Consider the following 27,691-nt stretch of genomic DNA (forward strand, 5'->3'; position numbering starts at 1 on the left):
TGCAGATGCGAAAACCGCGGCTGATAGGATTGCCCGATAAGTACAAATTTGTAAATTTTTCGCCGAAAAGCGGCTTATTGCGACTAATTGAATCCCCCCCCCATAGTATTAAATAAATTAAATTTATGAAAAATAATTATTCATGATATATCCTAAGGCTAAGCATGTAACATTTTTAAACTGCTCAAGACAAAAAAGTGTAAAGACAATTTACTTTATGTGTAGTTACATATTTATTTCCTTTTCTAAGACTCAGCTCCATATTTCAAGTGACATAAGGTAGCAGGTGTGACAAAATGAATAAAGTTTGGTTACACAGCATATGGCCTAAGGCACAATACAGGACAGTCAGGAGTTTTACGTTACTGAAGTCTGTGTCGTTATATAGACTAACCACTAGATGGTGATGGTAACTTAAAGATGATACTAAAAGTTAGATTCAATACTATCTTTTAAAAAACATTTGTTTCCAATTGTGGTAAATAACATTTCCATCAATTAAGGCAGTGATTCTCAAACTCAGTCCTCAGGACCCCACACAGGTCACGTTTTCCAGGTCACCCAGCAGGTGCACAGGTGTATTCATTACTTACTGACACATTTTAAAAGATCCACAGGTGGAGCTAATTATTTCACTTGTGATTCTGTGAGGAGACCTAGAAAACATGCACTGTATGGGGTCCTGAGGACCGAGTTTGAGAACCTGTGGATTAAGGGATACCTAAACTTAGAGCCAGGTTAATTGGAGGGGGACGCAGAGGAGCGAGAACCCCAAGGCCACCCTCTCCCCCCCACCACCTCCAGCTGGAGCTGCTCCAGCTCAGCTCTGGCGCTGCAGTCCTGGGACGATTCTGCTTCTTTCCAGCCTCCACCGCCAGCCTCAACAACTGCTGCAGGAAGAGGCTGCTGATGGCAGTGGAGGCTGGTGACAAGCTGCCCGAAAAGAGGCTCCGGAGTCTGGCAGGACCTTGCTCATGCAGGGGAGGAACACAAAACGGGCACAGCCAAATAGCTCAAATTATTGCTAACATCTGCTATTGTGGCTGTAATATGATTTTTGTTATTGTGACAATAAACTATACTTTAATATAGAAATTTTATACAAGAAAAAACTAAATAAAATAAAAAAGCAAAGATCATACCTGTCATAAGCTTCCTTTAAGTCTCTTGCTAGTTTGCATTTTGGCAAAATATGGGGAAATGGTGACTGTGGACCCCCATCTGCTGTAAGTGCACAATTAATCTCTGATTAATATTTACCAAGACATATATGAAAAGCACATCCAAATGCATAATAAGTGAGATTCAAGGCAGGGAAGCATAATACACTTTAACTACTCTTGATACAGGGCACCCAAAGGGCATTGCCACCCAGTGATAGTAGGAGTCAGTGTAGGAATTTATAAACCTTTACTATAGTATTGAGTAAATTGTGCTTAACTAGGGTTCAGTTATGTGGTGGGGAACAGGGCTGTGCTTCTGCTTGTCCACTTAATTTACGATTGGCAGCCACCAAGCACTTGTTTTGCCTATCACATTGACCATAAATATTTTCAATTGGCCCTGGACCACCAACCCGTGGCACCCCTGCAAGTGCCCTGCAGCACCCAGTGTGGGAACCACTGCGTTAGCTAATGCTCAGTATACCTCATTTGTAGTTTCCAAATACTCAACTTACCCATAAGTCAGCATTACTTTGTACCAGTACCAGTGGCTTAACTATACCATAAGTACTGCATAGATTTGGAGGCGCTTCATTGAAAAGGACTGATAGGCTACAGCATTTTTTTCAAACCTGGAACCCTAGCATTGCATGTTTTCCAGATTATCTTGCTGGAGCACAGGTGTGTTAATTAATCAACAGGTGGTACTAATTATGCATGAGGAAACCTTGAAAACATGCACTGTTAGGGTTCCATGAGGACTGAGTTTGGAAAATACTGGGCTAGAAGGAAGGCTATAAGATGAAAATATTGGAGTTAGCCTTTAACTAATTATAGAGGAGAATTCAACTCTCGAGGATGTGTAGTTGAGCACATCCCCGAGAATTACAGTACAGCATTTAGTCCAGTGGTTCCCAAACTGTGCGCCGTGGTACCCTGGGGTGCCTCAGGACACTTGCAGGGGTGCCTCAGGTTGGTGGTCCAGCGCCAAATCAAATTATTTATGGTCAATGTAATGTAAATATATGGACAAACAGTAAGCTGAAACCTGTCCAACACCACATAACTGATCCTAAGGATGACAGGTCAGCACATTTTACTTCACTTCACTACTTTACTACATTTTTTTCTGAATTTCTCGATAAACATTTGGCTTAGGGGTGCCGTGAAAACAATACTCTTACTCTAGGGTGCTGCGATTCAAAAAAGTTTGGGAACCTCTGATTTAGTCCATCCCTAAATGGTGCCCTCTGCTAAAATATTTGTGGAAGCAATAATCACTCAGTCCAGGAGCGACCGCGAGCTGAATTAAGTCAAAATAAAATGAAGTTTAAATATGTAACATGGTGTTCTTGTCTAAGTAGCAATGTCAGTTACATTTTCATAATCATTTGTAACGTAATATCAATATACTCACTCTCAGACATAGCAGAGACTTCGTCTTGTATAGCTAAGATCAGCTTAGCTTCTCTTGTCAGGTACTGACAGCGTCGCTCCTCGTGCTGTAACACGATGGCTATTCTTCTAGACAGGTTGTGCAAACAGTTTATTATTGAAGGGTCAGCATTGGCCTGGAGAGCAAAGGGACTGGGTCAACCAACACAGACATGTGCTAAAACCTAGTTTCCAACACCAAGAAAGAAAAGTATACTTTATTCAAATACAGGTGGCTGTTCACAATAAAACCTAAACTGTAATGTGTGTGTGACATACAGGTATGTATAGATGTAATATTTAGGCCAGCCCCCTATGATGGAAATGGCCACTGGTTTGTGACACTGAACCTGTCAAATAATGTTAGGTAAAGCAGGGCTCCATTTTTTTCTTCTATGGTCCATTATGGGGCTTGATATATTTTGTTGACATTCATTATGTTGACACTTATGAAATGTCGACATGGTTAGTATTTTGATAATTCGTTTTTGGTGGTTCACTGGTGATTTACCTGGTTCGGCGGGTCCAGCAGCTCCATCTGTGTTTTACGGGTCCCGCAGTCATCCAATAGTGACTTCTGCGAGTATGGCCAACCCCTAACCTTACTTCCCGCAGCCTGACTCTAACCGTCCAGTCCATGCAGAATGTCGACATTTCACATGTCGACATTCTGCAGATGTGGGCATTATGCATGTCTAAATTACGAATGTCAATATTATGACTGGATCCCCCGTAATGCACTCTCTCAATCAATAATCCAAATGACAAGGCCCACTTTTGCTGTATTCACCATACAACATACAGAGGTGTGACATAGGAAGTGGCGGCGACGCTGACCGTTTTACAAAATGGAATAGTGATGCCCCTGTGTTGTAGGCGTGCCGAGGCCAGGGTCTGTGTCGGAGAGACAGATTTTCTGGCCCCGCTGAGCAGTTCTGGTTATCATTCTGAGTAAGCTTAGGCTTACACAGATGGTTGCGATAGTGATCCGATGCTGCGCCTTTGGATGCAGCACTCAGATCTGCGATGCCAGCAGGAGGTGTATTTTGTCCTCAGATGACTCCTGCTGCATTAGCATACTTTAGCATAGCTGCTGCATCCAAAGACACAGCAGTGCTGCTACTGTATTAGCGCCCATCTCTGAATTACCCATATGTGCTGCTGCAAATACTACTATGACCTAATTAGCTAGATTGTTCTATAACACTGAATTCTAAAAACACAGACAAACAGGAGATTAACAATGACAATTATTAAAAATGCAGACTCCAGTAAAACATCATTTTCACAAATCAGTGTATAGCAGCACTGAAAGCACTGTGTGCCAACTACATGTCATATATCATTCCGTTCCAGGGGCTTCTTTTCCCAGTAGTGGTTATACACTAAGCCAAATTGCTGTCAGCAGGTCACTAGAGGAAAACCCTTCAGCAACATTTAATGCTACCGACAGCATTTTACCCAAGAGGATAAGAAGTTGCAGGAAAATCAGGCTCTATTGAAACCAATGGTCTCTGAAAACTACCTGCCACACACAGCGCATTTGTTGTTAAACAGTGTTTTGTATCATATTTTATACTATATATATATATATATATATATATATATATATACATATACATATATATATACACATATACACACATGCACATATACATATGTACACACACATTCCAACAAGTCTACATCTAGCAGTACATCAGAACACCAAGGCCTGCTTTTGCATATATTTAGTTATAGGTACAGTCTATATTTACATTTGAGCGAACAATATCGGAATAAGTCACTGATGATACCAGTTCCGCAGCAATTTACTTGTTATGAAGTCACGAAGTATAATGTTTTACCTACGCCACCAAACCAGTTACAGTGGCCTCTGCTATATTACCTCTAATGAGGGAAAGATTTGTAGTTACAGGCTCATTTGGGACATCAAAACAGTCGCAGTTAATTAAAGCAAAGATATTAATGGGATGAGACGAGCTGTTGTTACAAATGAAAATATGCGTAAGGGGTCTATGTACCGATTATTTAAAAAAAAAAAAAGCGAGCCAATCCCAAAATTTGGGATGTACTGGAAGGGTTACTAGAACAACTACAATTACTGCACTATAATGCAATCGCTCACAGGTACTGTTTGCAGACAGCATGTGAACAGCTACAGACTAGCCATACAATTTATGTCGTTTATATGCAATCAGATTTACAAACACTAATCCATCAAAAGGTTAAAATGCATGTTAATAAAGCATCTAGGGTTCTGTATACTAATAATCACAGGCCAGCCACAATTATTATCTATCCATATCGGTGGGGATATTTTCATTTTTAATGAAAATATCACCACCGCTATGTACGGTAACCGCTGTCCCTGCAAGTTATATCCCCGGAAAATCTCTCTCCTGCACATGGAGCCTCTACAGGCTTACAGCAGTTTACACCATCTGAACATGGTGTAAACTACCGGGGCTAATCTCCGAAAATCTTCGCTTTTTGAAGTTGAGTACGTAGGGGGCAGATCGTAGTCCCTGTTGATAATAATGGGGACTGCAATCTGAAGTGCTAATTAACACGCTGCCAGAGAATTTTGTGAAATCTCCTTCATTGTGCCATTAGTACATAGGAATACCTAGGCAATACGGAAAATATATAATAGTGGCTAATACCAATATATTATTCCGTCAACTTAGTATCCATGGTTAGAATAAATGTAAACTAATGTAATAATATAAATTAGTAAGCTGATTTTAGTAGTTGCACAAGCTGATAGTAAGCACAGATGACTTTGCATTCCATGAAGGGAGTATTTTTGATGTGTCACCATTGTGTAGGTGCTGGCCTGTTGGGAGTGCCCCTAGACTACAGTAACACAAGGAGGGTGTATAGTGATAAGATATGTACAGTCCTAACTTTGCTTAATCACCATACTGTGTTTTTTACGCTTATATTGCTGACTAACGGTGTTTACTCAAATTTACCAGAGGGACAGTATAGATTAAAAAAAAGCTAATTGAATCTACAAGTGCAAGATGGCACACCCAATGTCTGTTTTACTTTTCATTACTTGGCTTAAAAAAAATACCCACACATTACCAATATATTCTGCTTGTCATTTACACCATTTTAAAGCATTAAATAATCCTTACTACATTATTTCTAATTAATTATATTCACATCACTAAAAAATACCTAATAATATTGATTTTTTAGGATTAATTTCTGATTTGTTTTACTATTGAAAATATCAAGTATCAAACAGCCTTTCACATTATTTTTATACTGGATGCAGCGAGAATAATGCATTGCACATTTTCTCTCTAATGGTGGCACAGGTGATACATTTACTGCACAGTTCAGAGATAATTCATATTTTAAAATGTGGATTATTAATATATTGTAAATTTTGGGAAAAATAAAACTTAATGACCAAAAAAAGTGTGTCCTAGGTAAGTACGTGGTATAGTGAGCCACTTTTGTACATTACATTAACCATTTCTTTGCTACCAGAGATGTGTTGATATTTTGCACCTCAGTTTATTGGGACAATGCTTTGTGATTTTGGCAAACATCAGTTCCGACCACATTGCTGTGAATGTGTTTCTATGTACACACAGATGGGACAATTCAATTATCAACTATGGCTGCAAGCCTGTGAGGTGCTGGCAATGCAAATGTCTCTCCAGCTCGCTGCAGCCACTAGCATCCTAGGGACGTTACCTTGCACCCCATAGAGGTGCCCAGGAAAATCTGCGATGTTGCTGTACCATAATGCTCGGGAATGAGCGCATCTGAATATTTCAACCGCTCATCCATGGGAATCGGATACGGGCCTTAGTGTGAATATGCTTTTGCTATGACACATTCAGCTGTTCTTTAGTCCTTCACTTCAACTAAATTTCACATTCTGATGCATAAGTTAAGAAAACAATATTAAATAAAAATAATGAGATCAAGTGTTCAAACAAAGTTTACATTTTAAAAGATTGAATTGTCCTAGGTTATTGGTTGTGGGAACTACACGCATGTACCAGCAAAGACCCCCTGACAAGCGTGCTTACATATTACATGTTTACAAATCAACAACCGCACGATTTCTTCACAAACACATATATGCACGTACATTCACATTGTGTAGCTTTTATATCTTTTTGTAGTGACAATATTGCAGAAATATTGAGTATTTAGAGAAACCAAACAAACAAAAGAATTGCGGTTGCATATAGTCCTGACTGAGTATAGCATTGCTATATTATTGTAACTATACATCCAACATGACCAGATAACATTATAACATAATGTACAAAACATGGACAACTACATTACAAAATGTCACTCTATTAAGGATTGTAATATTATTTTATAAATGAACTTAAAATTATGTATTAAGCTTGATTCAAAAAACTGACCAATAAGCTTATTATCGCCATTATTTCATTGAGGTACGTATTTGGACATAAATAATACACCTAATATTTATGTGTGTGTTTGTAGTAACCTTATGCTGAAATGAGACATTTCATGAAATGTATAATTGTAGCATAAACACTAATTCATACCACCGACAGTTACATGTCAAAGGCTGACAGAGGTAACAATTAGAAGTTGAACTTTGAAACATAATTATGTTTGCTAGCAGCAGCAGTGAAATGATGCATTGACCCAACACTATACTATACTATGCTGTGGTTTGCTCTGCCTTGTGAGGGTGCGACTTCAGCAAATGCATGTCTCAGGCAGCATGGGGAAAGTTACCCCCCCCCCCCCCAATGCAAGTAAGGGTGTGGGGAGACCATTTTCAAATCCACTGTTCAAAAGTTAAATTTAGCCTGTGTACTAATAACATCTTACCCTTAGGGCAAAGACTACATTGAAGAGAATCATTGTGGGCATTTCTCTTTTTGGTGAAGGATCTGTTTTTGATACCTAGAACACAAATAAAAACATAATAAGTAATCTCTTCTAAGGTACAGCTATATATTTATATATTGGAATTTCCATTAAATGGCAAAAAAGTAGTGTCACATGAGTGTTATAAAACACAAGTACTTCTTTACCTAGCTATCTTACAGTTGTGACATTGGGCCTGATTCAGATGTGTGCGCAATGGCGTTATTTACGCAGTTGAGCGATTTTTGGTCATTTGCAGTGGCGTCACGGTTGCACTGTGCACATGCCAACGTACTTTTGCGATGCCGCTCGCAGTGAGGATTCAAGTGATTGACTTTCAGGGGCCATATGGGGGCGGTTACGGGGAGGTAAAAATAGGATTTTGGTACTTACCGATAAATCCCTTTCTCCGATTCCAAAGGGGACACTGGAGTTCAAGACAGTGGCGTATAGACGGTGGCAGAGTAGAGCCTGGCACTTTAAATAATTTAGAAGTGTGACTGGCTCCTCCCCCTCTATGCCCCATCAGCCCCAGTTTAAGAACTGAGCCCGAGAGGAGACGGAGGACAACAGGAAAACTAGGAGGAGAAGACCACAGAACGGAACAAGACCGACTGAAGGAGAACAGAGGAATCCACTGCAGGGAACACATGCAGTCACACAACCATATAAGGAACCAAAGAAAAAACAGCAGGTACGCAGCGCTGGGCGGGCGTCCAGTGTCCCCTGTGGAATCGGAGAAAGGGATTTATCGGTAAGTACCAAAATCCTATTTTCTCCTTCATCCACTAGGGGACACTGGAGTTCAAGACAGTGGGGACGTCCCAAAGCCAACCTCCCGGGTGGGAAGCGCGGAGAACTTGCCGATCCCGCTGCAAAACCGAAACAGGGACTGCCAAGAACCGTAGGCCCAATGTAAAGGCAAGAGCGAGGAACAAGTGTCGTAGAGCACAGAAGACAATCAGAACTCCTTGATGAACAGCCACAGAAATTCCACAACATACAGCGTAAGTCGAATGGAATAAAATGGCTAGCGAGAGAACACCCGCAGATGAGAATCAACAAAACACCGTAAGCTCAGCTGAAAACACTAAGCCAGACTGTTGGTAGCAGACAGCCCCAACCAGAATCCATAGAAGGGCAGTAACACGAGGACAAATCTCGAGAAAGCCGTACCAGAGCTTAAAACAGGAAGCTGCAACAGTCGCAGACAGCAGAATCCCAGCACTGCTGGATAGATATATAGATATAGATATATATATATATATATATATATATATATATATGTGTGTGTATGTATGTATGTATGTATAACGAAAGCAATCTACAGATACAGAGCTGATCCTGTCCACAGACTCCTAACAAAGAGTATACAGGGAGGCAAAAGTCAAGACTGAACAGTCGCGATGAACCATTCATGAGGTCCAACTATTACAAGGCTGTCAACCAGCAGAAGGGTTAGACCATAGAAGTTTTAAACGAGTTGAGAACTTACTGGGCATGAGGAAGATGCAGCTCCGAAAGGATTGAGACTACAATTTCTTTCAGGGTGTCAGAAAGCAGTACAACCCATTCTGGAAACAGAGGGATAAAACAGCAACTAAAACCCTGCAGCTGAAAAGAAACCCACAGCAACAAACCCCAGACAACAGACCACTTCCAACATGATGGAAGCGCGTAGTCAGTACCAACTGCTGGCCCGAACAGAGGACGGATGCAACAGCCCCCCAAGGAGAGTTACCAATATAGGGAAGCTAGAGCACTAGGTCAACCACATAGGTATCCGTCAGTGTAATGAAAATATCAGATACTGAACAGGAAAAACAACTAAACCAACTGCGTGGAATATAGTGACTGTCACACTTTACTGTAAAGATGTGCAATAGCCCATAGATTTACTTTCCTAACAAATTCTAGGAGAATAGAGTAACTTATCTCAATGTTGGAACTATGCACCCACATGCCAGGAAACCTCTAAAGTGTAGAGCCAACTGATATGACTGAAGGCTGCAAGGACAGCCGCTAGGGTGCGGAAGGGAGAAAACGCTATGTAATGGGAGGTTGCATGAAATAGGAGCATCTTCCGAGGCTTTAGAGGAGTAAGTCCACTCACCTGTGAGTGAGCAGAAGCCCTCTGGATGCTATGTAGAAAGTCACTGACCTTTTCCATCTCGCATCAACCCACCTCGTCAGGTATAGAGAGTAGCTTCAGTGGCTACGAACCAATGCTCTACAGCGCAGATTTCAGTCTGGATATGTTGCAGAAGAAAATACTGTAGAGACTAGCAGAATGTTAGCGGAGACAAGAAGGTCGTACAACAGGACTCTATAGCTGAGCTTGTCCCCTTAGGGATGTGCATCCATATATAGATTATACATTTACCTAGTGCAAGTATCCTTACATTAACACTTATCATGGTAAAATGCTCATTAGCCAAGAGGTAGGATAGCAAAAGAAATTAATTAAGACCCTTTACCGGTGAAGATACACATAGAAATATCACATATTTGATGATGATGGACCCCCACCAGTGACCCTGACATTTATAGTGGTCACAACGAGAGGGATTAAATTTGAACCTCTAATACAACCCAGGCCTCACCCTGCCTATATCAGTGGATGGCCCTTGGCGTTTAGGCTTAGGAGTAGTATCTGCAGTCTGTTGTAATGTAACAAATTAAGCCCTGAGGAAGGAATAGAACCTGGATTCCCTATGTAATGATAGGAATGTACCTAGGGGACACTGTAGAGGCTCATTACAAGACAATAATATGGCGTACCGGAATCTATACTGAGAAGGGTACCTGTATATAGACATAGAATGCATTAGTTATCCCCAAGTAAAGAAGGGATATATCTGCAGTGATAACCCCAGTTAGGGCTACAAACAGGTTTTCCCAATTATTAGGAAATAGTCATACAAGGAATGTGAGTATATCAGTATATATACACACAGACATAACATACAGTAATAAGTTCACTTGTCAGACTCCTGCACCAGGAGTGTATGTATGTATATATATATACACACACATACATACACATACATATATATACATATATATACACATACATACACACACATACACATTGTCCTGCATGCTTAGTGTCTTAGAAGTTTGCTACCAAGTGCGTCACTGGGGTGTAAACAATAGGTCCCCCAAAAAGGGGTGCTATAGATATACGGGAACAGAACTATAACCCCAGGAGGGTGTAAGAACATGTCTTTATATACATGTGTGGACATACAAGAAGGCACCAGGACATGTATAGGGTCCATACTAGAAGCACTGCTTTAGGGAATTGTGACTATCACAATGTAAGCTGCAGAACATGACTGTCGTCTATAGAGCCACCTAAACAATTTTTGTACGTGCTGCAAAAGCGAGCAGTCAGATTATATATATATGGATATATCCTACAGCTTCATGTAATCCCAGGTCGGCTCCCCATCCGTGGAATTATAGGTAAACCTAATGATTGTGGAAGTATAGGCATACCTACACATATATACACACAGACACACACACACACACACACACAACAATCCTTAGGGAGAGTTAGTGTAAAGCAGAGTAATTGTAAATACTATCGCATCAGGAGAGTAAAGCCTCCAAACTCTGCATCTTTCTTTTAAAATAAGCTAGGTATCAGACATAAAACTGCCAAGAACATATCCTACCCTTGCCTTTATGACAAGGATAAAAAGCGATATATATATTATGTATACGCATACTGTACCTACAGGCAAGATTAATAGGTGATTATAATATCTTAAAAATAGAACATGAGCAATAGTTAGAGCCATGGAAGGAACTGAGCCAAGACCTTAATTGAGCCCAGGACAAATTTCACTCAAGGCATATATATGTTCTAAAGCAGGGCTTAGCATAAAATACAAATATATTATATATATACACACACACCACACATATGTGGCTTACCTCCACGCAGGGAGCATGCTCATGTGCTGCGTTGCGCCCGTCATTCTGCTACGGCGGGATATTTTAGTAGCGTGCTGTCCCAGACTGGTTTAGATCCTAGGGACACATCTGTCCTCGGTGTACTCGCCTTATCAGGTGAGCCATTTGAGCTCCAGTTGAACTTGCTTTTTTACAGTGGGAATCAAAAAGACGAACTCAATGCTGTGAGGCAGTGACCACTACACTGGCAGCTACTAACTTCTTCTTGTATGTGCAGCCAAACGGAGCACATAAAATATAAATCTATATAGATGTATATATGCATACCTTCTAAGGTAAGCAGAGAAGGCTGGTGAGAACTGGAAGGTTTTAAAACTAGACTATAATTTAGTTTATGCATGGATACTGCCTTTCTTTAAGGCAAACCAATGTGATGAATGAGCCTGGGGATGGGATGCAATCATCTGCTAACCCTGTTAAGGGTATGCTATAACCCTAAGTTCTGGCAGCAGCACCAGAACTGTGGCTGTTAATATACATACACATTGTAGAGATATATACTGTACATATATTTAGTGATTATAAGGAAGATGTGCACCAAGAGGTAGCCTCCACAGGCTACAATATCAGACAATGCTTTTAGCCGGGATGTGTACCGGCTGAACAAACTGGCTCCACTCAGAACTGCATTATGCGGTTATAATGTGCAAAAGGGGTTGGGCTAGTTCTCATTGTGCTAGCAACAGCTGTCCACTGTCGCTAGCACTATTACTCCTGTCATACAGTGACAGCCATCTTTACCTTCTGCACTGAAGAACTCCCTGCTGCAGGAGTTATGGCAGTCCTAAGGAGGGAAACCGGGAGACAGCCGCGCTCTTGCATGCGGCTGGTCAGCACTGCACTCCGCCCAGAGGCCTTACGTAGCTGTGTGGAAGCAGCTGCAATAGAGAAGAGCCTGCTTAATAACAATTGCTTCAGGGCTGACCCGCGGATATCGGGAACTCTACAGTGTAAGCATCTGGTCCCCGAGCTGGTATATTGGGAGAGCTGCGCTATCGCTAAGCCCCGCCCCCAGTCTCCATAATCCCAGCCGGTCTATTGCTGTAGCGCTGGCTGGTCGCTTGGCGCCCTTTGTTTCACCCTGCTGTGCTTTAGCTGCCCGCCTCAGCACCAGCTGGAAAGGTGGGAATACACCGCTATGTAAGGGAGCACTTTAGCGTCCCTCCCCATGCTAAGAGCGTGCGCCTGCAGCTCGTACCAGAGCGATGCACAGCGCTCCCACTGTAAGTACAGAGGGACGCGCCGTCTTCTCCTTTGTATTAGAGAAGAGCTGCTGGAAGGTACAAAGGGCATTTCCTGCATTAGAATGCAGAGCTGTTCCCAGGCCAAGTTAATGGCTCCAGGGCAGTCACCTACTTTATAAGAGGTGGGCCGGGAAGGCGATCCAGTCTCCGTATAAAGGAGGGTACAGGAGTGAAGCCCCGACCAACAAGGGTTCAGCACGACAGCACCGCACTGTCATATACTCTCCCAAACAACTTCTGTAAGGGAGTGCAGAGAGGGAGAGCCCTTACTAAAATAGCGCCGCTGGTGTGCAGGACGCGCCAATTAATCCGCCACCCGTTTCTTTAAAAACCACCATCTGTGGAGATTTCGGGTGGGGAGGTAGTTCTGCTAACAGTAACAGAATGTCACTGAGCCCAGCTATTCATCCACTGCTCCTGCTAATGCAGAGCAGTGGTTATACTTACAAGCTGTTGCGGCCGGGATGCTGGGCTGAGGGGGCGGCGAGGAAACCCGGACACGAGCCAGTGTCAGCTGTGGCGGGTCCTCGCAGTGTCTGATGACACCATCTGTAAGCCCCCTTCTCAGGGTCACCGGACACAGGCTGCAGTAGCCGTGGCGGTACCCTCCCGGCGGCTCCCCTGTAGCAGGCAGACTGCCACAGCAAGCAGTCTGCCTGTCCTCAATGCTTGTTTATAAAACAAAAGAAAAAGATAAAAATTTATGGAAAGGCTGGAGACAGCCTGATGTGCTACCGGCTCTCTCGGGCACATTCTAAAAACTGGGGCTGATGGGGCATAGAGGGGGAGGAGCCAGTCACACTTCTAAATTATTTAAAGTGCCAGGCTCTACTCTACCACCGTCTATACCCCACTGTCTTGAACTCCAGTGTCCCCTAGTGGATGAAGGAGAAAATGCAGGCATGTCGCGACTGTTTTTGGGGCATATATGTGCAATCCCTTAGGCAGAAAATATGGCACCAGTGTCTCAGCTCCCTCTGTGCGACCATAGGGTTACACAGATTATCGAGTGATCTGCGATGGCGGCTGCATTTTGTACGCAGTTGTTTGGATTTGTGAAGTCGCCGGTGGACGTCTCAAAACATTTCCAGATGGCTATAGCATATTAGCATATTTTTGCACAGCAGCTGCGCACGGAATGGAAACTGCGATTGTATTAGCGACCACATCTGAATCAGGCCTATTGTATGCAAATGGACTAAACACACAGTTTGTAATGTGTTACTACACTTTGAATAACTGGTGTGGGTGACTTACAGCTACCAATTATTCAAAATTCAGAACAACAAGAACTATTTGAATGAAGGTAAAAATATATGGACAAACAAAAGGTGCACCCCGTCCTCCAAAACAGAACCCAAGGAGGACAGGTACTATAAGCACAATTTACTTCATCTCATCATTTTTTGTTTTTCTCAATAAGAAACGTGTGGCCTGGGGGTGCCGTTAAAAAGATGTTGACTCTCTAGGACGAAGGTTAAAGGGGCTTAATAAATAGGCCTCTAATAAATACAGATAATTTATACACTTTCCTATGAAATGGATATGCTGTCTTTTCTCAATACAGTCTCTACTGGCTATGAGATCAGAGTAGTGTTTGTTTTTTTAATGAGTGTGATATGTTTGAGTATGACAAATTTGCATTCATCCTCATCAGAAATTACTACCACAAGAGGGAGTTACTAAGCCAAAGAACTTCCACACATTCTCATAAAGAACTGGGTGTTTTTTTTTTTTTTCCCATTTTATTTTACAACCAGATAGAAAATATATCTAGTAATTGAACCTAGTAGAGTAAAGGTGCGTACACACACAACGATTTTTTGAACGATTTAACTATAACGTCGTTATCGTTCAAAAAATAGTTCAGTGAAAACGATAAAAGATGAACGATTATCATTCATGCGCGTTCACATTTGTCAATTGTAGTGTGTAGTTCAGTCAGTCTGGCCAACTGAACGATTTTCAATAGAAGTTGCAACATTTTTCTTTCAACACAGAAAATCGTTTATTATGTAAAGTAAAACCAACTACTTTGTAAAACGATTTTCGTTCACTTTTTCAAGGGAAAAACTGAACGAAAATCGTTCAACGAAAATCGTTCATATTTACATCGTTGTGTGTGTACGCACCTTAACTCTGCATACACACGATTTTTTGAACGATTATCGTTAAACGATAATCGTTTTAAAAAATCGTTCACTTTCTGAGTTAAACGATGAACGATCATCGTTCATGCGCGTTCACGTTTGTAGTTCAGTCAGACTTGTCAACTCAACGATTTTCATTAAGTTAATATGCAAAAATCGTTTGTAGTTCAAAAAAATCGTTCATTATACTTTAAAAAATCTGACAGATAATCGTTCATAAAATCGTTCATAAAATCGTTGGTAACAAAATTGTTGTGTGTGTGTGTGTATGCAGCTTAAACAATTGTCTAAATACAGGTATCGAATGTATTACATGGAATAATAAAGATTTCTAAATCATGAATTTCATTTGGACAATTTGGAGCACAATGCCTAAAATAGCGGTTAAGGGCAAGCTGCCTGTGGCCACACACTGTGGGGTCAATTCAATCAAGTGCGAACGGGTGAAGTGCCGTTGCAATGGTGGGGAAATAGGGGCACCACCTCATCTCGCCCCTTTCTCACCTCAGACTCGAAGATATTTGTATACTGCCCTATGGTGCCGGCAACTCCCCGCCCGCTGCCCTGCTGCAGTGCTGACTAGCGCTGCTGGACGCACATGTATAGGAGACACGGGAGTTCCGGCTGTTACACGGGCCTGACGGACACTGGTCCCCGCCGGGTAGAGACATCGGTCTCATCAGACTGGGTGCACAGCATTGTCGGCATTCAGCACGGACCAGGAAGTGAGCGACAGTACCATCAGAACGGCTTCATAGATCCACTGCATATGCTGCACCCAGGGACATTGCTATATAATTACAAGGAAAACGTTTACTATATATCATTTATCCCGTTGCAACTTATTGGGAACTTTGTATCAACAACTCTACACTAGGGGTTTTATATCTTTGGATTACCTTTTTTATATCATTGGGACTTTCAGCATTTTTTATTATTATTTTTATTATTGTGCTGTTATGATATCATATGAGCTTATACTCACATATATTAAATGTCATATGATGCTGGGACCCATGCATGAATGTTAGTATTATATTACTTGTTTAATAAATTGTTTATACTTTAATTCATATATGTGTGTGTGTGTATTACATATCGTTTGTGATCAATACAGAGCAGTTCTTTACGTTTATATATTTTGCTGCCCTATGGGACTGCAAACAAGAAAGCCAATGTAAGTGTGGCATATGGCTGCACTTACTTGTGGTTAATGAATTGACCCCAATGAGTGTCTGGTGACCTAGAAGCAGACAGAAGATCCTGTCCAGCCATTCTTATTGTATCCTAAACACATTTCTCAGTTTCGCATTTCTGTTTCTCAGGCACAGCCATGCAGCCGCAGTAGCACACTGATTGGTGGATGGAACTGATCGGCCACCAATCAGAGTGCAGGAGGTGGCAAGGCTATACTAGATCACTAATTGTTGGACCAATTTTTGAACAGTTATTTGAATCTTTTGATTATATTTATTTCAATATTCAAAACTGATAAATCAGCTCTGAAGTACAGCCAAGTTTTAGAACATACTTTCCGGCCACATTTGCATTATCAGAGCATGTTATGAACAGAATATAGATTACTGCCTCTGCTATGTTTATACTCTGTGTATGCAGAACATGGAGCACACTTAACCCTGAGGCGGCTTTATTTAGTAGTCTTTTAAAGGGATTTCTCACGTCTTTAGAAGCCACAGTCCCCTGTAATCTAGTAGGAACACAGGCTACTATGCAGATGCACTTGCCAAAAAAAACCTACAATGCAGGATGTCCACGAGCACACAGAGGGCCTGATTCAGAGCCGAACGCTCTGACCAGAGCGCTCGCTCTGAATCAGGGCCCTCCTCCCTAAAAATGGAGCGGCCTCTTGGACGCTCGCATAGCTGTGGGTTATCACCCACAGCTATAGCGAGCGTCCATGATGATGGTCGCGATGGTCAAGACCATCACGACCATCGGGCTTGCGATGAGACCCTGCGGTAGGGTCTCGCTGCTGCAAGCCCTGGAGTGATTTTGGCTCTATCAGAGCCAAAATCACTCCCACTGACATCACTAGTCATGTCAGTGGGGCCGGCCCCAGACGGTAGGCGTTCCCATGGGAACGCCTCCGTCTGGCAGCCACGCCCCCAGCACGCCCACCAAAGGGGGCGTGCTGTCACTCATCATTGACAGCATGCCCCCTTTGGTGCTCGCCGGGTCTCGCGCATGCGCACGACGGAGCTCCCTCCGTCGTGCACATGCGCATTCGGGCACCGGCGACCCGCTTGCGAGCGGGTCTGAATTAGGCGCAGAAACCTGTAAAATCCTGCAGATGAGATCCAATAGTCAAGTTTTCTCCAAAATATTCTATTTCTTAAAATAGAAAAAAACTGTTTAATGTATTTAAAACTCTAAAGAGAGACAATTACAAAACCAGACCCAATAAATGAAATTGTAAAGATTTGGCACCATCCAAGGGTACGTTACATGGGAAAGTGCATATAGAGGTGCTGAGAAACAATTTTCACAAAAATGTACAAATAATTCTTATAACTTATTTAACATATAAATCATGATTTAATGAGCAGTATTGTAAAGAAACATGGCATACGTTACAGTAACTAGGATGGAGTGACGTGACACTTTTGCATGTTACAGCATGCACATCTCATGTCGGACTGCTATCACATAAATGACTGGGGAAATGATTGCACAGAGGCTCCTATCAGCAGATGAGTTGAACTGGGCAGTTTTTTAAAAAACTTAACTGGCCTTATCTGTCTATTTAAACTCAACGCTAAGTCACAGCCAGAAATTGCACAAAAATACAAAACCAGACCCGCTTTTGATTACTGTGTTTATTGTGTGCAATCTACAAAGCACAGTTGTCACTTCACTTCTGTAGTTCTACAATAGGCAGCATTACATGTAAAAGAACTTGAGTAACAAAGCAGCAGTAACGTACCTGGCAGATAGCATGCTGGAGTAAAGTCGGATGACCAACAAAACGCACATTGTCAATTTTCAGTTCAAACTTTTTACCACACATATCCGACTTTGTAGCCAAAATGGTCGCAAGGATGACGTCCGAAAATCTTTAACAGGAGGAATAAAATATCAAGTATTAGAGGCAGCAATTAACTCATCAGTGGCTGGAATAAAATTAATGGTTCTCTTGTTAGGAAGTATAAGGAACAACATTCTCATTGAATGAAAAGTAATTAAATGGGATATAAAAGTGACAGAAATTACAGGCAGTGACCGCATGCTCATTAATAATTGCTTTGTCTGTGAGGGTTTACACAGATTGAGAATAATAGAAGTTTTTGTTAAGGAGAGGGACAACTATTTTAAACAGAGTTTTCTTTATTTGTAGTACTGGATTTCCTTAACTTAGGGTACTAGTATAGTATTAATGGTACATACATATCTAGTGGTGTTCGTTGTTTTTTAATTACTTGGCTTCATCAATATAATACAGTGAAACTTTACATACAGTATATCCTCATAGAGCCACATGGATACAAATTCAAGGACAACTATTTCATTTATTCAGCTGAACCAGAAAAACATCATAAAATACTTTCCTAAAAACAAATACAGGTTGAGTCTCCCATATCCAAATATTCCGAAATACAGAATATTCCGAAATACGGAATATTTTTGGCATGACTGAGAAAGTGAAACCTTTGCTTTCTGATGGCTCAATGTACACAAACTTTGTTTAAAGCACAAATTATTAAAAATACAGTATAAAATAACCTTCAGGCTCTGTGTATAAGGTATATATGAAACATAAACGAATTTCATGTCTTTACACAAAAAATTTTTGATGCACAAAATTATTTAAAATATTGTATAAAATGACCTGCAGGCTGTTTGTATAAGATGTATATAACACATAAATGCATTCTGTGTGTATATTTGGGTCCCATTCCCATGAAATTTAATTATTTTATGCAAATATTCCAAAATACGGAATATTCCGATATCCAAAATACCCCTGGTCCCAAGCATTTTGGATATGGGAGACTCAACCTGTAATACTATTTACCATCTCTCTGTACTATATTTCTACTTTCACTTAGAAAACCATATGTAATACATTCTTGTGGCATGTCATACATTAGTGTGCCTTGCGCATGACTAGATGAATATATAATCTGATTTTAGTTTCCATATACCCAGTACATTTTTTCTTTGTACCACTGTATTAAGGATACCCCATAAAGGGAGATTTCTGAACATACTGTATATGCTGTTTTGTGATGTCATACTCCTAAATTTAAGCAAATGCTAATGTACATGTGATTCAAGGGCACCTACAGTGGATGCAACATATTCCATCTTCTGTCAGGAAGAGCTACAGATGTGTCGTCATATACACTATTGCTGCATTCGCACTAAACAACCCCTCTCGGCGTGCCAGGTCCCATGTCATTCAGTCAGCCTTTTATTCCTAATAAAACAACTTGATGCAACAAATCTACTGAGCTAGATCACGATAATCAATTTAATGAGCGACATTAGTACATGTATGTGCTAATAAATGTTTATACAAAGTGCTACGATGCAGCAGACGCGGCTTTTTTCATGCCAAGTTCTGTTGTGCTTCATGTGCGACTTTGTAGATTTCCAAAACTAATTCCTGTACGGTTAAAGTCGTCGCAGCCCGGGGTCTCTAGTATAGATTGAGTGGTATTTTGCCACATCTGTGATGCAAATAAGACATAAGTTTAAAGAAAAAGTCACTACGCTACACCACTCGGCTCAGTCGTGCTGACACCACGTGCCGTATGGCGTATTGAGGCATGGTGTATGAGGACACATCTGTATGGAGAACAGGGAACATTCCTACCTAAATGCAGGCCAGGTATTCTAATGCATCTCAGACAGTGCCACCATGCAAGCAAAGGTATTATAGGTTTAGTATGAGCTATTTAGTAAAGATCCAAATGGTGAAAGAGGGCACAATGCAGCTTCTTCCTTCCCACAATTGCACGGTTTATTTTGCTGTAGAGGCGGCTAAAATTGGAATTTATCCTAATCATTCGGTGGAACGGATTTCTTTACCATTTAAACACTTCTAAGAGCACAAATGCCCATGTAATAAATAATCATTTAAATGCATAAAAGTGACAAGTGTAATTAATACAGTGATGTCCCCTCACTCGTGATTAATTCAAGATGTAGATCATGTTAAACTAAAAAGTATGTTAGGATAACAATATAAAAAAATGAGTGTAATGTAGTGAGCTGTCCTGTAGTGGTCCGAGCCCTTACTATGAAGAGACGTTTTCACTTTATCCACCACATGCAGCTGCTCCAATACAAACGTACTGCAAATGGACATTTGTATGTACTTAAGACCAATATTTTTAACTAAATATCAAAAAGTGAGTAATTAAAACCATTTTTTATTCTTGGTGACCTACATCCCGTATTATTTACAAACACTTACAGAATCGTTTCAACGTTAATCTCCTGTCCTAGTTCTTATTTTTCAAATAACAGTTATGCATGGATCTATTATACAGTACTGTATGACACCCAAAAGTGTTTAATAGGAGGAATAAAGGACCATGTATTAGAGGTAGCAATTAACTCATCAGTGTCTGGAATAAAATAAATGGTTTTCTTCTTAGAAAGTAAAAATAATAACTTTATATCTTAAATCTCACCGTTATTCTTCCAGTTGCAGACCTTTATACGTATACCCTATCCCTGGCTAGACACTGGTTTTCAGTGGCATTCATCGATATCACACATGTAACCTGTATTTCAATTTACTGAGAAAATAAAATAAATCGGTATGTAATGCTGGCGACTGCTTAGCTGCCAAATACCGACAGCGGCAACCCGGCGGGCTGAAATCCCGACAGCTCGAGGTAAGAATCCTAACCCTCCCCTCTTCCCTCCCCCCCCCTAACCCTCACTTAGGGGTGCCTAACATTAACTTCCCCCCTAGTGCCTAACCCCCCCCCTTAATGCCTACACCTAATGCCCCCTCCCCGCAGGGGGGTGCCTAAACCTATCCCCCACCCCCCCAGTGGTGCCTAAGCCCTTCTTCCCCTACCCTAACCCTCCCGGGAGGTGCCTAGCCCTAAGTCCCCCCACGGGTCCCTAATCCTAACCCTTCCCTTTTATCCCCCCCCCCAGCGCAGCTAGACGCTAAAACACCTGGCATACCTTTGTTCGGTATGCCGGGTTTCTGTAGTGGGGCTAATGATAGGCGTGGGATAGCGCCCGTCGGTATCCTGACTGCATCTATCTAACTATTCTAACTATTATAAATAAAAATATTATATATATATATATATATATATATATATATAACAGCATGTGGCACTCAGATAATTGGTGTAATGATTAGCATTACTGGCTCACAGCACTGAGGTCATTGGTTCGATACCCACTATGGCCCTAACTGTGTGGAGTTTGTATATTCTCCCTGTGCTTGTGTGGGTTTCCTCTGGGTACTCCGGTTTCCTCCCACTCCAAAAATATACTTGTAGGTTAATTGGCTCCTATTAAAATGACCCCAAATGTGCATTTGGTAAGGGATATAGATTGTAAGCTCCACTGCGGCAGGGACGGATTTGAATGGCCAAAATATTCTCTGTACAGCGCTGTGGAATATGTGTGCTCTATATAAATAACTGGTGGTAATAATAAGTTCCAAACACAGCTAGATAAAGTATTTCAATTTTTCAAGACCTTTTATTATTTCGTCATGCTCCTGATGACGAGATAATAATAGGTCTCGAAACGTTGAAATACTTTATCTAGCTGTGTTTGGAACTTATTGTCTGAGTGCCACCTGCCGTTTTCTGTATATTGGATCTTTGACCCAGGGACACCTAGGAGGGCACTGGTGTTCTGCTGTTCCTGGAGTGGGAGTGCTGCCTATTGGAATCTTTATTATATATATATTATAATATAAGCCACATCCACATGCTATAGTAAAGGTGGATATGAACGTAGACTAGTGTGACAATAAAAGGCACTTACAATATACATGCACAATGTGCTTTAAGGGAGATAAACACTTGTAGATATATATCGGTGAGATGCTGGGTGTTGTCTGTGCTATCTCAGTTATCTCTGAATGCCAAGTGACACTTCTCAGCTCTATAGTGCATATGCACATAGAATACTAAAATAATTTGGGATAAATAGACTGATCGGCATTGTGCATAGTTCATGTTACTATATGACATCCTATTTCTGATAGTGTTGAGGCGAATTTATATATTTAAATATTTAAGAGTATCTAGGAGGATAATAAAAATGCTATTTTAAAGAAAAACTGCCACTCATACATATGTAATGTTAATAGTTGCTTGTAAGGTGCTTACGATCATTATAGGAAACTTAAGTACAGTAACATGTACCGTATTTGTTGTTTAATCAGTTTAGAGGGGAAAAAATAAATTTTCATCTAGTTGCTGATAATCTCTAATAGCGGTAAATATAGTAAAGCAAATGATGTATTTCTTAAATATTACTGATGCTCTGATTAATGTTTTTTGTTTAATTTATTTATTTATTAGCATTGTATTCCATGCGCATGAACAGCAATGAAACACATGGCACGAAAATGATTGCGAGTCTACAGCATTTTCTTGAGTACACTTGTGTAAAGTAGATTTATTTGCCATGCATATGGACAAAACAAACAGCATGCTGTTAGGCCCAAGTGACCCGGAGTCCTCAATGTTTCATTTACAATTTAAATGCACAACATTTATTTATTCATTTCATCATGATCACCATCAACGTGCTCCGTAGTGCAGAACAATTGTGAAAACAGGGACGTAAGAGGCAGACAAAACAACTGCAGACATGAATACAGAGGATAGGGTCCTACTCATGTGACCGAGTACCTCTAATTGGAAAAGGGTGCAGCTGACACAATAGGAGCAAGTGAGGCTCAGGTAGGTGATTGGGTCAGTTGTGAGGGTAGCATACTGTATGTGGGAGTGGGTTAAGCTCTAATAAAGGGATGGTTAACATTTTAAATACAGCACAAGTATAATTCAAAATTAGCACTCACTTGAAGAAGCTATTAATAAAAGGTACAAATAACTGATTTTGAAAAAAAAACGCTGACTAATAGAGATGAGAGAACAATAAAAGTAGAACAAAAACACTCACATGGCGGAACATTGCTAAGTTTTTATTGAAAAACATATACTGTACCATTTTGTTTAAATACAGAATGTTTCCAGTCAACAGTTTAAGAATTGAAGAATACAAGATGCTGCTATTTGGTTTATGTAGAATACTAATATCACGCTACATGACCAGACCGAGCTGTCACCTTAATAAATATTTTTTGGGGGTCTAACTATGAGTTTTATATATTTTCGATCTAGGTCACAGATTGGTTGTGTGGAGAATTAAATATATTTGCATATTAAGGCGTCACTTAAGACTATAATAGGTCTCCATTTTGATCACTAATAGAAACAATTGAAACACTCAAACAGTAATAAATACTATATCAAATATGTTACTATTAGATCAATTTAGCAAAAATGTATTGGTAATAATCAGCATGGGAGACCTGATTTAGGACTTCTTTGCATTTATATGGGACATTTCTACACTGTGTGGAATCAAGAGAAGTTCCTTATAAATGCGGAACTATACAGAAATTTATATAGGGCCACACAGTCTACAGCACTTTACAGAGAATATTTAGCCACTCAGTCCCTACCTTAGTGGAGCTTACAATCTATATTCCCTACCACATGCTCACACACATACAAACTAGGTTATTTTTTTTTTGTTGGGAGCCAATTAGCCTACAGTACCAGCATATTTTGGAGTGTTGGAGTCTACCAGAGTACCTGAAGAAAAGTCATACAAGCACTGGCAGAATATACAAACTCCACACATTTAAGGCCTCTACAAAATACACAATATTGCTAACAATTTGGCCGACTCCAATGCATCAGAACAACAAATCGTTCATATCATGCAGTGTGTATGCACTACATCGCGTTTTTTTTATATTGTGAATCAAACAACATGTAGGACAACATAACAGAAAACTTCAGCGTGCATAACTATTCACACCCCTAAAGTCAGTACTTTGTCGAGCCACCTTTTGCGGCAATTACAGCTGCAAGTCGCTTTGGATAAGTCTCTATGAGCTTGCCACATCTTGCCCCTGGGATTTTTGCCCATTCCTCAAGGCACAACTGCTCCAGCTACTTCATGTTGAATGGTTTCGGCTTGTGAACAGCAATCTTCAAGTCTGACCACAGATTCTCAATTGGATTGAGATCTGGGCTTTGACTAGGCCATTCCAACACATTTAAATGTTTCCCCTTAAACCACTCGAGTGTTGCTTTAGCAGTATGCTTCGGGTCACTGTCTTGCTGGAAAGTGAACCTCCGTCCCAGTCTCAAATCACAGGCAGACTGAAACAAGTTTTGTTCAAGAATATCCCTGTATTTAGTACCATCCATCTTTCCCTTGACTCAAATCAGTTGGGATGTGTTGGGTTTGCATCAGACATAGCGTTTTCCTTGGTGGCCGAAAAGTTCAATTTTAGTCTCATCTGACCAGAGCACCTTCCTCCATTCATTTGGGGGAGTTACCCACATGCCTTTTGGCAAGCTCAAATCATGTCTTATTTTTTCACAAAGTAATGTCTTTTTTCTGGCCACTCTTCCATAAAGCCCAGCTCTATGGAGTGTACGGCTTATTGTGGTCACATGCACAGATACACCAGTCTCTGCTGTGGAACTCTGCAGCTCCTTCAGGGTTACCTTTGGTCTCTGTGCTGCCTCTCTGATTAATGCCCTCCTTGCCCGAGTTTTGGTGGGCAGCCCTCTCTTGGCAGGTTTGTTGTGGTACCATGTTCTTTCCATTTGATGATGATGGATTTGATGGTGCTCCGGGGGATCATCAAAGATTTGGAAAAAATTTTTATAACCCAACCCAGAATTGTACTTCTCAACAACTTTGTCCCTGACTTGTTTGGAGAGCTCCTTGGTCTTCATGGTGTGATGCCTCTTGCTTAGTGGTGTTGCAGCCTCTGTGGCCTTTCAGAAAAGGTGTGTTTATACTGACAGATCATGTGACACTTAGATTTCACACAGGTGGACTTCATTTCACTAATTATGTGACTTCTTAAGGTAATTGGTTGCACCAGAACTTTTCAGGGGCTTCATAGCAAAGAGGGTGATTACATATGCACATGCCAATTTAAAGAATTTTATTTATAAAGATTCTTTTTTATATATATTTTTCTCATTTCACTTCACCAAATTAGACTATTTTGTGCAGATCCATCATGTAAAATTCAGATTAAAAAAAATATAAAAATTACAGGTTGTAATGTAACAAAAAAGGTAAAAAGCCAAGGGGGGGTGAATTTTGCAAGTATATATATATATATATATATATATATATATATATATATATATATATATATATATATATATATATATCTCAACAGAAAATTAGGCATCCATCTAATAAAATTTTTTAGCTCAGGTTATGTAAAGAAAACGGTTTGCAGAAAAATAACATCTTACAGTTTCCGTCCATCAGAAGAGCTTTGAAAGATTCAGTATACACAATTTCAATACTCTAAACTTTTTCCTTGGCCCCAGGAAAACTGTCATGCTTTCCACCACTCGCATTGAGGATAAAAAAAAAAAAAAAGTTGCATTCTAGTTGTGGCATGTATCCTTCTGAGTATTCCCATACATCATGAGCATTATTTATCCTAACAGATGCTTGTATTACATATACTTAAGGGGGAATTCAATTAGCCCTGTTAAGTTAACGGGTGCTCACTGAACACCTGCCACTATTCATTTAGCCCCGCTTATCGGGGATTTCTCTTTGGGTTCTTTTCGTGTCTCCTGAGACCCAAAAAGAAATCTGCATTAACCCTGCAGTTATACAGTAGGGTGATATCAGCTAGTTAATGCACAAATCCATGTACTTTACACGGATCCTGTGTGTTAACACGTTCATTTAACGGGCGTTAACACAGCTATCTAGTGAATTCGGGAGACTAATTGAATAGCACTGTTATTACTCACTGTAAATTACCATGGGTAATTCAAACTCCCCCCCGCCCCCCATTAATCCTCAATATTATTCTTAATTTTGGCACATTACAGTACAAGGACAACAAGAAATGGAAAAAAAATTCAGAATTCAGTAAAGCATAGATTCGTGTCCAGGCATGTTAGTATGCAATTTGTAACATTAATACATGTGGAGGTTATAATTTCAGCTGAAATTGGTTATACTTATCATGTGAAAATATGAATTAGGAAGAATAGGAAGAACTAAAGGATCATTAGGAAGAGAGACGCATTCTAAACAAAACAATATTGTTTAGAATGTCTAGTCTTACCCTGAAACCAACTGCTCATCTGTGAGAGGACATGGCTCTCTGGAATAGGAACGGGGGCCATCAACAAAGAATAAAACATGAAACACAAAAATAAAACACACCAAACAATAAACTACAAAACACTAAATAAAATATTCGGAGATGTGCAAAATGTTTTGTGTTAGATGGTGTAACCAAGGTATTTTTAATGAGAACATATACTTTAGTACGCCTAAACAGTCACATAGAAAATATTTTTGGATACTGGCTTTCACTCCAGAAATTGTACTGTACGTACTTTATAATGAGAATAATATTCATGGGCATACAGTATTAGTTGTGTTTGGTCTGCTAATTGAATTTGATAGAAAATAAGATGTATATTTAATTCTGCACTTCCTATCTCTACATGTAAATCAATGTACTAATGGAATCAGTGGATTGAACTAATGAAAAACATATAGAATAAAGTCACATTACATATAATCCAGTAGAGGTCCTTCTTTAAAGGTAAGTCCACCTTATTAAAAACAAATGTTCCACAGGTGTTTGTATCCTCGATCTGAAACAACAGTTGTATCCCCCAAACAATGGGTAGATGCAAAAACAGAAAGAAAAAAATACTGCAAAACCTTATGATAAAAGGTAAATTTAATAAAAAAATGCACTTACAAGATCAAGTGAATAAAACAGCATATAACACAAATCTTTTGTGGCTCCATCTCTAAAAAAACCCATCTGGTGCAGAGTAGTCTAGATATGGAAATTAGACAAAGTATCCGTACCAAGGGTTTTCACAGATGAGGCTTTTGCCTAATGTGTAGGACAGTCAAAAGTTAAACCAGTAAAATAAAAGAATTCACTGTAAATGGTAAAAATTATACAATCGATCAATTTATTACCTGTAACTCAAGAAACGTGGTATATGCTTTGGAATGTACATGAGGCCTTATATATGTAGGGAAAACAAGGTTTATGAAAATCCATTTAATGGATATATAACATAAGAAAGGGCTTAGATACATATACAGTATCTGCCCACTTTAAAAAGGCCCATAAATCTAAAGAATGCTGCATCAAAAAATTCTGGGGTATTCAGTTAGTTCTGCCAAAAAATTAGAACTAGAGACCTGGAACGGAGACTCTCTAGAAATGAGATGTGGTGGATCTAGGAGTTAAATACTTTGATACCAAAAGGACTAAGTGAATTCAAATTAAAATGTTTTTTAAATTGATGAAGTCCTGCACCTTAGCTTTTTTCTAAGATTTCCCCTTTTTGTATATTGTTTTTTATCTTGTGTTTTTAAAAATTGCTGTTGTCAATTTATGCATATTGTACTGTATTTTAAAATAATGTATTATGCAGTGTTTTATTTTTCCCCCTGTTCACCCGTAAATAACTATATAGATTTATTATTATTGTAATCTCTATGTACTGAAATGCTGACTTCCCCTCAATTAAGGAATATATACCTCCTGGCA

The 27,691-nt window shown here is 40.1% G+C and overlaps 1 protein-coding gene across 3 annotated transcripts in view; it reads right to left on the reverse strand.

The window, feature by feature from the left end:
- The window catches only part of NPRL3 (NPR3 like, GATOR1 complex subunit), a 106,166-nt gene that overhangs the window by 71,466 nt on the left and 7,009 nt on the right, over positions 1–27,691 (reverse strand). The window contains exons 4-8 of one of the 3 annotated variants that reach the window (XM_088466724.1): positions 26,231–26,269; positions 17,807–17,936; positions 7,446–7,520; positions 2,581–2,734; positions 1,143–1,221 (exon numbers count right to left, since the gene is read on the reverse strand). In XM_088466724.1, coding sequence (XP_088322850.1) covers positions 1,143–1,221; positions 2,581–2,734; positions 7,446–7,520; positions 17,807–17,936; positions 26,231–26,269 — 477 coding nt within the window. Of the gene's footprint in view, positions 1–1,142; positions 1,225–2,580; positions 2,735–7,445; positions 7,521–17,806; positions 17,937–26,230; positions 26,270–27,691 lie in introns of all 3 variants that reach the window. The other 2 variants (XM_088466723.1, XM_088466726.1) reach the window with 2 other exon arrangements.

The sequence above is a fragment of the Taudactylus pleione genome, unplaced genomic scaffold (genome assembly GCF_031769625.1).
Source record: "Taudactylus pleione unplaced genomic scaffold, aTauple2 ptg000066l, whole genome shotgun sequence".
In the NCBI taxonomy this organism is placed as follows: Eukaryota; Metazoa; Chordata; class Amphibia; order Anura; family Myobatrachidae; genus Taudactylus; species Taudactylus pleione.